This window comes from Halichoeres trimaculatus, unplaced genomic scaffold (genome assembly GCF_033239565.1).
Source record: "Halichoeres trimaculatus isolate MK-OKI-2021-1 unplaced genomic scaffold, fHalTri1.1 fHalTri1_scaffold_4, whole genome shotgun sequence".
Taxonomy (NCBI): Eukaryota; Metazoa; Chordata; class Actinopteri; order Labriformes; family Labridae; genus Halichoeres; species Halichoeres trimaculatus.
In genome coordinates this window covers 12,825,065-12,841,668 of record NW_027437182.1, presented here as the reverse complement: position 1 = coordinate 12,841,668, position 16,604 = coordinate 12,825,065, and the positions used below count along the sequence as shown (strand labels likewise).

The following is a 16,604-nucleotide window of genomic DNA, read 5'->3' as shown; positions in this document are numbered from 1 at the left end:
CTCCTTTTTTGTCACAAAATCCTATTTTTTATGTAGTTTCAGTTTTTCTGATGCCATCCCAACCACCCTTGGCAATGTGCCACCCCAGTGTTAATGTTTGTATACAGTGGCTCTGTCTTCTATCGTGGGTTAAAGCACATTTATGATCCACGAGGAAACATTTTAGCCCTTCTGTGATTGTTACTAGAGAAAACATATAAAAGTGTATCACAAGACTTATCTCTTTTTTTAGCTGTAATTGAATTCCTACCAATGACCAGAACCAACTAAGTTTTGGGCCTGAAAGCATGTCATAAAACCTGAGAGTACACTTTATCAGACCAGATACGTGAGCTGCTTTACATGTTGATGCTGAACCACAAGTGGGACGCCGCCAGCTTAGCAATGACATTCAACGTCGGTGTGTAATCAAAGGTAGCATCAACCATGCAGTCAGGCTGGAATAATAGTACACCCACGTCTGATAACACGCATACAGATACATGGAATACAATGTACATAAGACAGGCTGCCATGGTAACTGCGAGGACCTATGGACTACCTTGAGCTTGAAGTTGTCTCCATGACAATTCTGTGACTTCTTTGTGGCTTTACCCATGCCTCAGTTCATTAAGTGAACCATATTTGAATAATTGGAACATAGATGGATTACCAGCCAATTATGAACACAAATCATCAAGTTTTTGCTCACTAATTTTTTAACCTTGTGTTTGCATATGTAAGAATTCCAAACTGGTGTTTTAGAGGGATCTCTCTTCAGTTTTAAAGCAGTTTTTATGTTCAACATTAGAGAGTAAATTATTTTGGTTATGACAAAGAGTGACAAAGATGGACAATGCAAGTTTTTATTTTCTTACCGTCTTAAATTTACGAATTTACACACAAAACCACAAATCTCCCTTGGCATAAGATAGCTGTTTCAAGGGCTGCAGCAACAAGGGGTTTTTCTAGGCAGGTAGTTGTTTAGGCAGTTGTTTGTCATCACAGTTTTACTTTTTTACTTTTATACCACAATCTGTATTTGGGATGAAATAAGACTTTAAAGTTAACACCGTACTACTTAAAGAAAAAAATATACATGTACCCATGATAACAAGGCTCTTTCTCGCACAGGGGTTTTCACAATAACTGTACTGGAACTTGTGATTACCTAGACACATTCTACCAATTTGTATTAGTACAGCAGTGTATTTTTCCACCCACATTTATGTTTTAATCATATTTCATACACCTTATTATAGGTGCACATATGGTAGTTTTATGTTGATGTAAATAACTGAGAGGTAAGTGATGCTGATGTTGCTGACCTGAAGGACCTCAGGAGTCCTGCTTGTCAAACCCTATGGTCCTGTTGAAAAAAATGCTGATCAATGCAAAGTACATTTTTTGCACTGTAGGTCATCAAAGTGGTTCTCTAAAGATACAAGGTTCTCACCCACAGCTGAAAATATGGCATGCATGTATGCAACGATACACATTATGCACATATATAAACATCATTCCTGCAGCCTAGAGGAGTGCTCTTTTTACCAGTTTGAGATCTCCCATCAGTCATGGGTAGAAAAAAATCCCCTTGAGGTCCTGACGTCCTGTCAGTCACAGATTCTCACACAAAGTTGTGTACGCACAACACAGACAAAAACTCAAACACAAACCCACACCCTGTCCTCTCCCATCCTGCTTCATAGTATCTGTAGGGACCAGCTGCACTGCATGGCTGCAACACAGCCAGCCCTTAACAATATAGGTCTATTCACAGCACCCCTCCCATCTCAGCTCTGTTTGTGTCTCTATAATGCTGCCCTTCAGCTCCCATCACACATCCACAGCAGAAACCCAGCAGTCTTTAAGAGGACACTGCCCGTCTTGCACTGATTCAGAAAAGTCTAAATGAAAAAGGAAAACCAAATAAGATTTGCCATTTCTGTTAACTAAATTGCTCAATTATAATAACTTTGTTTTGTGTGTTTTTATCATAAGCAAGCGTGTTCGGTTCACATATTAAAACGCTTTAATCAGTAATGATTTTTAACTCAGATGGAATTTGACAATGCTGAGGCTGCAGTTGAATCACCTAATTTTATCTGACTTTTTGTTATTTTGCTAATATACAGTATTGGCTTTATCTGCCATGTGTGTACCAGCATAGCCTCACAGCCATGCTGACACTGATATGACAGCTTGGATTAAGGAGATACAGCCCGCAGTGTCTTCTGAGTCAAAACATTTCCATCTCTGTTCTCATTCTGACTGTAGCCTCACAGCTAGAGCCCCGCGCTACTTGGTCTTTTTTATTCAGAGTCGAACCAGCTTGTACCATTTAATCGACTAAAGATAGAGATACATTTGCACCTCCACCTATCCTAATAAGGGAAAAATATTGTGGTACAGCAGCAGGCTGTCTAGTCCCAAAAAATTAATTCGCAAAAAAAAAAAAAATTGAAAAAAACGTATAAAAATACTTTGACTTTACATTTAGATTTTTTAATTGTAAATTGCAGTAATGCCCTCACACAGTGTATTTATTGCATGTATTAGAGACCAGAAATATATCCAAAAGTGTGCTGCCAATGATTATTTCTTTTTGACTGCCTCTGATTGCATTCTTTTTTGTTATACAGGGCACGCAATTTATATTAGTAACTTAAGATAATCTTAGGTCTAGTTTAAAGTTTCCATCAATTAAATTTGTGCTGTCTGACATCGGGTCAGGGTCATAACAAGGAAAAAAAAGGTTTGAGGTTGTAAAAACAAAGTTATAATTTTACCAAATGTAATTGGAATACACTTTTGAGTTTCACTTTTAAGTTCAATCTTAAAAAGTTCTAAATTTACATGAATAGATATTTAAATGTTGTAAAATTTATGCAATCAATATAAGTTAACAAGTAAAAAAATCAAACATTTACAAGCCAGAAATAGGTTGCCATAGTAGACTTTGGTTAATCCACGTTAAGGCCACGTCACTGAATTTAACAGTTATACATTATACAGTTTGAAACCTAGCTAAAAAATATAAAAAAATGTTATGTTGTGGGTGTACTTTTCAGAAGTTGAGAAATTACAAGAATTTTCATTTAAATTGAATATTTTTGTATTTATTAAATAAAGGGAAAAAGACCTGTTTCAGTTTGAAAGAGAAAAAAAACCTATTGTCAAATCAAAAAAGTGTTTTGCAGCTGAGAACAAACATTGGTGACACATACATAATACCGGGCACTAACAGAGTGAACAGTGCATGTGTATGAGGTGTTGTAAATGCAAAAGGTTGTCGTGACCTGCATTTTGTACAATAGTATTCATTCTATAACTGCTTATTTGGTTTTTGTGAGTCTTTTCACAAAAAAAAATCCATGTCAAGTAAAATTGAGGCTCATATTGTTTCCACCCAGCTCGTTCACATGACAGAAGAGAAGCACATGATAACCTGACCTACATGGTGCAAGGACAATAGGAGCTACAGAATGATGAATATAAATATCTGAACCTGAGCAGTCAGACAGGTCCTCACCTTCATGCAGTATGAGGCTAAATGAGGATGATAGATGGTGATTTCAGTAGGCAGCCTGTCTTTGACCTTTAGCTCCTCTTCATCATGCACCTATAGAGATCCCAGTGTATGCTGTATACATGCTGACAATGTGCTGGAGGAGATTATGCTGGAGATATTCTTTCTGTGTGAGGTGGTCAACATAAATAGTTGTACCATGAAAGAGGGTGTATTCTGCTTTCTACATGCTGTGAGCTGAGACCTATCTTTACATTGGAAATGACTGTCTTCCCACTGTGTCTATTTCACGTTATCTGTGTAATATAAACCAGACAGAGATAAAATAATCTCAAGACCCACCTCGTATAGTAAGTCTTTATTGCAGAATTCTAAAAAGCTAGAAGAAACACACAGTTTATTACAGTCTTATTTGCCCTTAATTGAGTCCTCCAATTGTTTAAGTATCTAAATCAGAACCAGGATTTTATTTTATTTGGAAAACAGTGTCCATCCTCTGACAAGCTGGCAGCGTTATAAGCATTATAAAACTCAGGTAACACATTCTACGCTTGTGTTTCCAGTGATTCAGACCCTACCTCTCTAGTGACTTTAGCCTGAAAACTGGATCCATACAAAGCGTATCCTACCGTTGATAAATATAAATACTGGTCTCTGCCTGCTAAGCAGGTTTAGTGTTGGTCTATTGAAGGTGCTTGCCGAATGTTTGTATCCAGGCACTGAACCAGCTCTAATCTGCTCCACTACCCACATATTAATCCATGTCCCAACCCCCCTGGCGCAGGGACGAGATGATTGTCAGTCACTGGAGCCACAAAAGTAACTACGTTTTACCCTGGGGGCCAGTGATCCGACATTCTTTGACAACCAACCTCACAAGCAACAGTATAAAGTCCAGTCAGTCATTCTGAAGCTGAAGCACCTGATTTACACCTAGAATTACTGGTACTGCAGAGGAAGCAGATTTGCAAAAACAAAACAAAACACAAGAGGATGTGAAAAAACTAAACAAAACACAGGTCTGTAGTGCTTTCCAAATAAATCTGTATCCTTTAGTTGTCCTTGTAATCTGATTAAATTGCACAAATGTTACCTTCATGAGAGTCTTTTACCAAGGCTCTATCTGACAAGGGCATGGACAAAGTCGCAGTGTTGTGACACATGGGTTCCTGAAAAAAAAAAAACAATTGACATTTTTTCAATTAATCAAAACAACCAAAACTGAGAACTGCTTATTAAAAGAATAGATATATCAGAAGCTCGCAGATGACAGTCTCCAAAATGCTGAAATGCTGACTAATGCTAACTTTCACTTAATCTGGAAACAGAACAAGCAAAGAGGTAAAGCTGAGGTGGGTCTCAAACAGCTACACCTGTCTGTGGACTCAGCCCCACCCTCAGTTTTCACCTAATTGTATACCCGCTCCAAGCTCTAAGATCTTCTGATAAAATGTAGAAAGTCATCCCCTGTAGTTCATACAGTTTGCATCAACAAATGTGTAGCCCCTTCTTATCAAAATGAAGTGAAGACCATCTTTCAGGTTTCCAGCTAGGAACCCACTGACTTTATGTTGACTATTAAATGCCATTTAGACGGCATTTGATACACATGCTACCTGTTAGCTGGTCAACATTCAAGAGCAATGCTGACTACTGTATGCCTTCAAATTTTACATCAGCCTTTCTGTGACTTGTTGAAACAGATGAAAGATTTTTCAAAGAGACATTTCATCGATTTTTTTGGTGCTATCTTTTGATTGTGAAGCTGGTGTTTGGTTTCCCTCCTATTGATTTTTTTAATTGGTTAAGTGCTATACGATGCATGCGACAGGTATTGCATTCGTAAACATTGTTAGTTTAATGAGATACTCAGCCGATCATTTTTTTAACCTTCAGTATAGCTCTACACTCCTTGCTTTTGCTTACACATCACTGTTGAGACCCGAATCAGCAGCAGCAGCCCAGGGGGTAGACGAGGGTGGGATGCTGGGAAGCAGTAAAAGGTGAATCAGCCTCCACCTTTGTTTCCAAGTGGCCCCGCTGGCTTTGTTTTGGAGCAGAATGAATTATTAACGGTGGCCTTCTGGTCGTGTTTTTCATCAGTGTCCACCTCTGAAGGGAAAGAGCAGCACTGCTGAGAGATCTCCATTGACTGGCTCCTTTTATAGTGACAGCACAACAGTCTACTTAAACTTTTTGTAATCTTCACTGTGTTGCTTTTTATTTTTAGTTTCTTCTTTTTCCAACTCTGTGTCTGTTTTTCCATCACACAGTTTTTCTTCAAAGAGCAAATTAAACAACAGAGAAATTGATTTATGTTTTTGACAATAAAGAGCCTTTTTCTTACATGGCAGGCTTTTAGGATTTATTTTTTCTTTGAAAACCCAAAGCAAAAATTCTGTTGCTTTGATTTATTTCAGAACATTGACTGTATATTTGTATGGGCAGGCCCCTAAAATACTGCTTTGGTGAACACTGACATATCATGCCAAGGGATGTGAAGAAGCGATCATGCTCTTCCAATAACTAACATACATTTGTCTTCCAAAAACATGGCAAAGATCCCTCAGGTGGATACATTCTTACAGAAAAAACTTATTCTTGTTTTATTTTAAGAAGAAGAAGTTATTCAAGGTTCACTGACTTGTATTTCATTGTTTACTATGTTTTCCCTTATTGTTGAGCCTTGTTTCTGCAGTTTTTCATATTCATCAACAAATTAAAACTAAACTTGAAAGAAAAATGAAGATGATTGAAACTAAATGTAATGGCAGAAACCATACTTAGAGAAGTTCTTTTAGTTTGAACAATATTCCATCTATCATAATAGAAGAAGTGGGCTTTATTAGAAGCTTTACTGCTGCCAGTCACCAAGAGGAACTCCAAAGATTTGGCTGTATTTGGACTGTGTGTGTTAAAAGCATACACCTTGTGTTTTTGGGCTTTGTTAGTGTGGGAAGACAACAATAACACTGTGCTGTGGTTAACTTAGCAAACTAGAGATGGTCAAACATGTTCATCTTATCCTTTTTTGTTGCCCTGTTGTACATTAACAATACCAAAGGAAATTTTGTTTGCAAAATCTTTGTTCAAGGTTAAATGTATGCCAATGGCTGCATTAACAATGATTAAAAAAAAGATATTTTCTGGTGTTTTATTTTTTTTTTGCAGTGAAATAGGAATGACCTACCCTTTCCACCTGAACTCAAAAGTAAAATAGAAAAATATCAGTTGTGTATTAAAGATATAAAAACACCTACATATGACCATTATAATCTAAGTGAAGCAGCATAGTGCCAACAAGCCCAGTGTGTGTTAAGTGTTTTCATTGACTTGAAAGCTGTGTCATTAACAGCTGTTTCAAAGAATAGGATGAGCTTTGATACTCTGTCAGCTCATCATTCAGACATTGTTTGTGAATGTGTCTTTCTCTGTCAGGCATGTCTACTTTGTGTTGTGCAGACAGCATCTTTGGTTTGGTTTCAAATACCACTTTGTCCCATCCTCGACCAAATACTGCTATATCAGGTCATTAGATGTTCTCTGTTGAATATTGTAATGCTTTCCTTGTCCACCTGCTGCAAATAGACCTTGCAAGCTGCAAAGTGGTCTAACAGCAGCTTTTGTTGTTTTGTTTTAATGTACCTTTGAAAAAGCACCACCTGTCTGATTCTTTTACTTCTGGTCATGTTTACTTCTTTCAGAAAATCAATGTTTTTCTCTGAATAATCAAGACCATCCAGCTTCACAGGAGTAGGTGTTTGTTGTTGCTTTTTTACCACCGACAATGCTGTAGTGTTTCAGTCTTTGGTACCTCTCAGTGGATTAAGCCGTTAAAAAATTAGGATGATGCTAGAACAGGTATGTTGAAGTCCTCTTTTCTGCGAGTTTCTTCACAGTCGCAATTGGTATTTTTTTTTTCATTCATCATTCTGTTCCACCAATTTGCTGTTACTTGATCCTCTTTATCATTTGCTGACCAGAGGATGCTCCCGACTGGCCAGAATGCTGGGCAACTGTAACCAAGGGACAGGTATATCTGTGTTGGGCTATCAGCGCAATCAAAAATGAAATCAAGTGACCCGGAGAGACAAAGCAAGAGCCTAAATGAACATGAGACAGAGATGAACTAACCAGGTTAATAGGGAATGTCTTTCAAGTTCTTCTGAGGGTAGAAGTTCTGTTTATTAATTTAAACTATTAAATACTGCTTGTTGTTTTTGAGAGTGAAGTTTCAAAAGCACACTGAGTGTGAGTAAGATGTAAGGAGCAGTGAGTAAAGAGGAGCAAATGGGACCAACACAGTGGAAAAATAGGAAGAGAGAGGGAGCAGGGGGCTTTAGTTAATAGAAAACAGACTGTGAGAGATAAGTAATATGTAAATAGGAAATGTATCCAAATTTACCTCTGGGAGAAAGCCAGTGTGAGGGACAGCATAATGTGGCAGGAGCCTCAGGTGCAGCTGGGATGGGGGGAGGCGGGGCAAGAAGCTGAGGGATAGGGAGCGAGAAAATGGGAGGGTTTGTGTGTATGTGTGTGTGTGGAAAGAGAGAGAGACTGAGTGTGCAAGCTAGAGTGATCATGTGGAGAGGGAGGGAGAGAACGTGTAAGCCAGTCACAGCATCTCTCCTTCACACTGCACCAGGGCTGAGGGACTCTCCGTCCCCTCGCTTCCCCTCGCTGCAGTTTGAAGTCATTTCCATCAGCGCAGTCATCTTTTTTTGTCTTGCTTCTTATTTGCCGCTTTTGACAGATGCCTTGCCTTCGTTCTTCACCCTTTCTCAGGATCTGAGGATTTATTTATTGAAAATGTGGCTAGACCTGTTTAACGGAATTAAAAGGAGGACGTTTGCAGAGGACGGTGCATAAAACTGGGACTCTGACTGGGACTTTGTCTTCTCTTTATTTCGCCACAGTGCATTCCCCTTTTGTCGTGCTGCCAGTTTATCACTCAGGGGGTCGAGTAAATTGTGAGAGGAGTTGTAGGACCCCATATATCAATAACAAAACCTGTTCAAGTTATAAAATCTATTGTTACATCAAGCATCGAAAGAGACGGCACTCAGCCTCTCTTGGATTTTTTTCAGAATGTAACGGCAAGATTAGAAAAAACAAGTTTGAAGGATGAATTAGTGGATTTTGGATTGATCTGGACACCCCTCTCAACAAGCATCTTCCACAGGATTGCTGAGGAGCCAAAGTGAGCGGAGCGCTGAGTTATTCAGCTGGCCTCTCATTGCTCCAGGAGAGTCCTCCTACCTATTTGCATGGAAGTCTGACATTCAACATGTTCATCAGCTGCTGGATCTTTACATGTGTTCATCTTTCACAACTTGCAGTCCAGACACTGAGAGGCAAGTTTGATTTCGGACACTTTGAATCATTTTTTATGCCAGTAGTCATCCAGATATTTGACAATCTTCTTTTTCTCTGTATCTCATTTTTTTCCTGGGGACGTCTAGTAAACACATTTTCCCCCCAGTGCCATGTGTGCTGAGAAAGCTGTGACATTATCTCCTGCGGAGATCCCCATGTTGTTCTAGTCTGTGTCTGTGTTTTGATTCAGACAATAGCTGGGCATACAGGGGCTCCGGACACTGACCAGAGGACCACCAAAATAAGGGAAGCCTGCTGTTACATAGTAAACACAGAAGCACCAGTGGCATAGTGAATTGGATTGAGGGGTTGAAGACAAGGGATGGATGTAGTTTTTCACTCAAGACTTTAGTGCAGCTCAAGTGGGACTATTTTTTTTAAATCCAAGCAGTTAGTGCCTGAAGTATTTTCTTTTCAACTGTACTAAATAATTCCAATTCGTAAATTGGTAGAGGTCACAGATCATTTGGACCTTCAAGCTTTGACCTCTTCAGATGGGATTGTCTTCTGTTTCCAATGTGCTCTTTCTTTGTAAGAACAGATTATGCCCTCAGCCACCCGGTGGCACCCCGTATTAGAACCAGGAGATGAGGCCAAAGACTGGCAGGCAAAGCAGTACTGAAATTCACCCTTTGGATGGATGCTGTCCATCGCAGAAAGCGCTGCTCTGCCCGAGGTCTACTGGAGGGATACAGCCCGTTGTCCTCTATCACTGACTGTTACTCGCCTGCTACTTTCACTAGCCATGAGTGATTGGAAAAGGAGAGTTAAACAGGTTGTCCTACCCTCCCAGAGGCTGTATTGATTTCCCTCCACTCAGTCTTCATTTGATTGAAACTCAGCTATGTGAGCGTAAGGTGAAAGAGAGACTGAGTGTGATAGAGAGAGTATTGAGCTCCATTGACCGTGGGAGGCTGCAGACACCCAGTAAAGAGCGGGTGGGGGGCAAGCGGTTCTCTAGTTTCAGGCCAGCTGCCTTATGGGTGACCCACCACAAACCTGACCCACCTGGATAGTACCCAGAACAATGAACAAGTCTGAGCTGACAACAGACCCGGTGCTCACTGCCAACAGCAGCTTCTTTCCTGGCAGGGCGTCCAACCACTCTTGCCCCTTAGGCTGGGGGCTGAATGAAGGCCTGGAGGCTTGCGTCCTGGAGACTGCTGTCATTGTCCTCCTGACAGTGCTCATCATTGCTGGGAACCTGACAGTGATCTTTGTGTTCCACTGTGCCCCTCTACTACATCACTACACAACCAGCTACTTCATCCAGACAATGGCTTATGCTGACCTGCTGGTGGGTCTTAGCTGCCTGGTGCCCACTTTGTCTCTCCTTCACTATCCAGCGAGTGTCCAGGAGCCAATCACATGCCAGGTCTTTAGCTACGTCATCTCTGTTCTAAAGAGTGTTTCAATGGCCTGCTTGGCTTGTATCAGTGTGGACCGCTACCTGGCCATAACTAAACCACTATCCTACAACCAGCTGGTTACACCATGCCGACTACGAGGCTGCATCACCTTAATCTGGCTCTACTCTAGTATGGTTTTCTTGCCCTCATTCTTTGGATGGGGTAAGCCTGGCTATCATGGGGACATTTTTGAATGGTGTGCCCACTCATGGCCCACCTCTGCCCTCTTTACAGGTTTTGTGGTGTGCTTGCTCTACGCACCTGCAGCACTTGTAGTTTGTTTTACATATTACCATATCTTTCGCATTTGCCAGCAGCACAACAGAGAGATCAGTGAACGGAGAGCACGCTTCCCAAGTCAGGAGATGGAGGCAGGTGAGGGTGGTGGTGGCAATGGAGGACATCATGGAGGACACGGACCAGATCGGCGATATGCAATGGTTCTCTTCCGCATCACAAGCGTTTTCTATATGCTTTGGCTGCCCTACATAATCTATTTCCTGCTGGAGAGCTCCCATGTGCTGGATAGCCCTGCCCTCTCCTTCATCACCACCTGGCTAGCTATCAGCAACAGCTTTTGCAACTGTGTCATTTACAGCCTGTCTAATAGCGTGTTCCGTCTTGGCATGCGTAGGCTATCACAGACCATTTGCTCCTTCAGCCACTGTGCTGCTGATGACAGAGACTTTGGGGAGCCTAAACCAAGGAAGAGGGCAAACTCATGCTCTATCTGAGAGGATAAATTTTACAGGGTGAGAAACCTGCTGAAATCTAAACATGGAGAACATCATCTGAATGAGCTTTACTGCCAGTTAACTTAAAGTTAATTTGGTACAGCTTGACTCAACATCAACCAATGTCTATTGTGTGGGCCTATCAGCTGGCACTGGGGACATTGCCTTATTCTGGATCAAGACCATGGATAAGGTCGATATGGAGCGTTTTAAAGAGATGGTTGCAGGTTAAAATGAGATAAGAGCCCTGGAATAACTTTTGTTCTGTGGTTGTGTGACTCATTTGTAGAGCAGATAGATAGGCTTTCAAAGTCTTAACATCTCATTTAGTACAATCAGTGAGTTCAGACATGGTAGGAAGTTAACTTAAAGATTTACAAATGTTTCTTCAGACAGAAAATGTGACCACAATATTTTAATCATGCTTAAATTTGTAAGTGTAAACTAGATTTATGTTCTTCTTAATGTCAGTAATTTTCTATGACTGTCATATACAAAAAAAATTAACCCAACACAAGGTTACTTCTCAAAATCTCATTTGAGGATTAAAAATGGGTGTCTGTCTAATTTAAAAAGGTTCAAACCTTAGAGTTGCTATACTGCCGATGAGGGACAGATGGTACGTGGCCCCGACTGTTTCAAAGTGAGTTTTGAGTCAATAACATGCTCAGAACAGATGAACAGCGAAAATGCAAAAAAATCCCAACTTTTTGTAAGAAGAGAGTTTGGCTTAATGCCAAAATGACAGATGGTTGTAAGTGGGTAAAGTTGTTTACAAGGACCTACCACAAAACATGGTACATAGTGTTACAAAAGCAAAGAATCCTTACACTGAAAAATGGCACTATAAAGATGCTCAACATCAATCAACAGAACCTATCATGTCTTTTGGGTATGAAAAAAATTGACATGTTAATTACCATTTAAAAAAAATTCAAAGATTAGCTTCTGCAGTTGGTCCTTGATTTATTGGTTTGATTTATTGGTTTATTATCTTCACTAAGGTCTTTAGATTAAGGGCAGTGAACTGATGCGCACACAAACACAGCACAATGTTCTGTTCCTCCCTTTGTTTGGACCATTGGTGCCAGGATTCCCACCACCACTGTGGGATTTCTGTTGTGACAGTGCGTTAAGTTTTCTGCCAACATTTTGATGGATGAGTGCTCATGGCAGCCATTTACAACCAGCAAATGGATATTACATCCCTCTTTCCCTGCATATCAAGGGTTATATAAACTGGATGGTGAACTCACAGAACTATAACAAGAAACAGTCACAGATGACTCAACAATTCAAATTGAATCATTAAGAAATTAGTATAAGTGTTAAAATGAGATGTCATGAATATGTTTTCATTGCACTTCCTTGTCTTGCTTTTGACCCACTTAGAATTTTTGCTGTCACATAAATGAAGAAAAAAGGTAATTAAGGTACTCTTGACCAGATTTTATTTCACAGTATTTGCTGACAAGAGGTCAGGTTGATAAATCTGATCTATCTGAATCCATCTGGGAATTTTCATTTGAGCTGATCTGACACTGAATGATTTGTCATCAAAAGTTCAAAGCTTCAGTTGCTTTTCTCAAAACTGTTGACCTGAACTTTGCAACACAATTAGTTTTCACAGCTGTTTTTGCATGCCAACTGTGTTACCAAAACCATGTTACTGCCCTTAAACTACAGACTTGAGTGTCTTATGGACAACACTCACTTCTTATATTTGTGCTGATCTCTCATCCAAAGAGCACTATCACCCACAGTAGTTTACGAGCCTCATATAGATTGACAAGCTCCGCTAGATCCCACCTCCCCCCGCTGAAAAACATAATTCTATAGGCGCAGTAAACGGTTGTAATCAAACTGACATCTTTAGCCGTCATTGGCAGCGTTTAAGTTAATAACTGCAGTAATTATTGTGAACTTTTGGATGGAAAATTAATATCAAACATGTCCAATTTTGGATATTTATTTCCAAGGCAAATGTAAACTGCTACAGAAGTGCATACTGGAATGGAGCCTTTAATGGTTTATTAGCAGGTTTTGTATTGGAGCAGAAGCTTACCAGATCTTGATTTTCAGTATAATTATGGCCCATGAAAGCAGGGCCTCACAATCCCTCTGACTTTTTGGGTTTGAAGCTGAAGATGACAGAAGTGTTACTACTGACTCCATTCACCTGAAATAATACAGTGTTATTGCTGTACTGTAAACATTCCAGCTCAGTAATTTTGAAGACTGTTTCCCACTCTGGGGCTTATACAAGGTGCACAAGATGTGTGTGTAGATAAAAAAAACCCTACACATTGCCTTTGGTTATAATTCTATTCTTTGCGGCTGCTCAGTAGTTAAGACACCCAAGTGAGTTTACCTATAACATTCCTTTTTTTCATTGAATCATTGGACTGATCATTATTCATATCTCATGAACGCAGTCATGTATTGTACCCAGTGTCTTACTGATTTTACTATTTGCTCATGAATTAATGTCATCTGTGGTTCAGGCCTTGGTGAAGAGTATTTTTGTACTCATTAGAAACCAAGTGACACAGCAAACCTAACCTCGCATTCTTTGCTGCTGAACAGTTCCCTGTGTAAGATATCCCTCTTTAAAGCTGCATAAAGTGATTTGTGATTACCAGGGGCAGACTGTTTCTAATGTGCTAATCCCTCAACTTTCTGTACTTAAAAGATATATTATCATGCCAATGTTTTTTTTACACATCCAACAGACACAGAACAACACAAAAGTTTTTTTTTCCAAAGAGTATTTTTGGTCATCCAATGAATGTAAATACAACATGGTTTTACACCAGGATTGAGTAAACCCATGATACTAGAACTTACAGAATCTTTTAGTTGTTATCTATATGTTCTTTTAAGGCCACTTGCTTACTTTGGCGTCGCAGTTTCTAATGGAGCAGAGCCTTTAATCCACTTGAAATGACCATATGATGGGAGTGTCTGTTTATGTTTAATACTGTATGTGTTGGTGTTGTTGTTTCTCGGGGTCAGAAGATATAAGTTACCAAATACATACAACAAATTCAGAGGTATAAAGCTGCTAAAAAGGTTGATTCTAAATGGGGATCTTCAGTGCTTTTCACCCTTTAACGTAATCTGGAGTTGTTTGGTTCAGCATCTTGAAAAAATGCTTTATGCAGCATATATAGCATTGCAGATTGTTCTGGAAATGTGCCTAAAGATTTTTTTTTATAGGAAAGTGGAAAAAGATGTCAAGGATTAGTTATTAAAAATGGTCATGATGCACTTTTCAATAGACTTTCAAGCTACATGAACACACAGTGAATTGTGTCTGTACACACATCCGAAGATATTACATTTGTTTTTCATAACTTTGTCATGAGTGATTAGAGGTTTCTAAATGAGCCAAGAATGGGCCAAGTCATACACTTTCCTCAGTCAACCTGACTCTGGGTATCAAGTGGCAACATCTTATACTGTACTATCTCTGTCAACATCTGTAAGAGAAGATGACGCTGCATATTTGTCAAGGCTTCATGAATTCCCATTTACAGCCAATGACATGGCATATACACTGAAAAACTTAAAGGAATCACAGCAGAGTTGTGTCAAATAATGTTGTTAATGATATTTTCATTATTTTGATAGCTTGTGTTTTTTGGTGCTTGTGTGAAGCATCGTGCAGTGGGGTCGTAGAAGAAAATTCTCTGAAATAGTGCTGTGTTCACAGTATTGTAACGAACAACTACACAAAAACAGATGTGACTAGACAAAGCAAACTTCTGTTATAGCCTAAACTAAATAGCTCAGTTGTCACTGTTTAGTTTAAGAGTTTGACTATTACAGCCCTAGTTTGAGAGATAATTGGAGTGTAAAGTGTTAGTTAAAACTGAGTTTGACGGTTTGCAAATCATATAAACATTATATTTAAATGACCAAAGGCAACATAGATACTATTGAAACTGATACTATTTTATCTTTTATATTATTTCTAATTAAAATTATATGCACTGCTTAAATTCAATGCCAACCACATTTTTAAAAATGTGGTTTTGCATCATCTTCCTGAATTATGCTTGGGCATGGTTCTGGATGGCAGCATGTGTTGCCCTAAAACCTGTGTCTATTTTGAAGCATTGATTGTGCCTCCCTAGATGTCTAAGCTGCCCATGTCAAAGTACACATGCATCCCCATGCTATCAGGGATGTTGGCATGTTATGTACTGATAACAAGCTCTTTAGTTTGGAAGATGAGCATCCTTGATTTCTAAAAAGAATGTCTCATTTTGAGTCTTCAGACTTTAGAACAGTTTTCCCCTTAACCAGAGTCATTTTCAAATGAGTTGGGTTCTAGTGTTTCTTGATCATGTTTATGGTTTCTTCTTTGACCAGCATTTGTGTGTGGATGCAGCCACGTACTGTGTTCACGCAGTGGCTTTGAGTCTATACAGGGATTTCCACTACAGAGTCATGTCTGTATTCAAAGCAGTGCAGCTTTTGAGCTGGGAATGACAGACAGTTTTTCGGCATTGTCCCTAAAGATTTTTTTTTAAATCTTCTAATGATATTCTGTAGATGATAAAATTTTCCAATTTATTGCAATAATAGCAAACATATACCTTAAAAAAATCAATGTTTTTCAGTTTCAGCATTTGATATGTTGTCTTAACACTGTCTTCAATTAAATATTGCGTGATTTGAAAACCATCAAAACAAGTTTTTATCTCCATCTACAGGCTTTCTAATGTGATTGGGGTTATACTGGACATCCAGTATTTGGAATAATCAAGTTTTTAGTGCATTATTCCAACTGCTTGTCAACTCTTTAAAACTCCAAGACAAAGCAACTTAATATTGAACCAATAAATTATTTTTGTGTGACTGTGTAACACTTACCAATTTGAAGTTCGAGAGAAACAAAACCGTTGAAATGAGTTGTTCTACTTTGAAGTGCATTTATCTTTTTTTCTTTGTAAAAAGACTTAAATCAAACACAAGATGATGTGTATTAATTTATTGAGTTTTTAAAAAAATCTGAAACCATACACTGTATATGAGTATACTGTATATAAAGTGTGTTTATCTGTTTTTTATTTTGATACAGCCAAAAATCAGTCATATTCTGACAAAAGTATTTGTGTTTAATCTTCAAGGCTGCTGATGTTTTTTGAGTAGGAAGCAGAGTGTGTTAAACTACACAGTACATATATTTTTTTATTTTGTCAAAGGCTATGGTTCTGTTGTTGCTGCCAACCCAATAAAAGTTAAAGTAGACATTCATATCTTTAGCTGCTTTTTGTGAAGACTGTTTGTGCAAATTACCAGAAGTTAGCCAGCTTTCATTAACCATCAGTAGAGCTCAACAGATCTCCTACGACTGACCTACTGAAAGGAGTAAGAAAAAGGGTGGACATGTGGGCTTGTGACGGTCATTTGCCAATTTGCCTCCCCAGACCTGGAGGGATCACTATGAGTGGGCAATGCCTGCCTCTTCAAACAGATGATGTCTTTACTGGCTGGTGATTGGGCAAGATGATTCATACCATACTATTAATGGTCCCTGTTTTATCTTTGACTTAACATAGAGACCAA

The 16,604-nt window shown here is 39.1% G+C and overlaps 2 protein-coding genes across 4 annotated transcripts in view; both read left to right on the top strand.

Annotated features, from left to right (window-relative positions):
* Positions 1-16,604, top strand: part of rabgap1l (RAB GTPase activating protein 1-like) — a 108,660-nt gene that overhangs the window by 28,210 nt on the left and 63,846 nt on the right. The window lies entirely within an intron of this gene.
* gpr52 (G protein-coupled receptor 52) lies at positions 8,144-16,265 on the top strand. The gene has a single exon (XM_074668821.1). The coding sequence runs from the start codon at positions 9,912-9,914 to the stop codon at positions 11,025-11,027; it is 1,116 nt and encodes a 371-aa protein (XP_074524922.1). The 5' UTR covers positions 8,144-9,911; the 3' UTR covers positions 11,028-16,265.

Bases quoted from the DNA above. Each gene is read 5' to 3' on its own strand.
- gpr52 (XM_074668821.1), top strand. From the start codon at position 9,912: ATGAACAAGTCTGAGCTGACAACAGACCCGGTGCTCACTGCCAACAGC.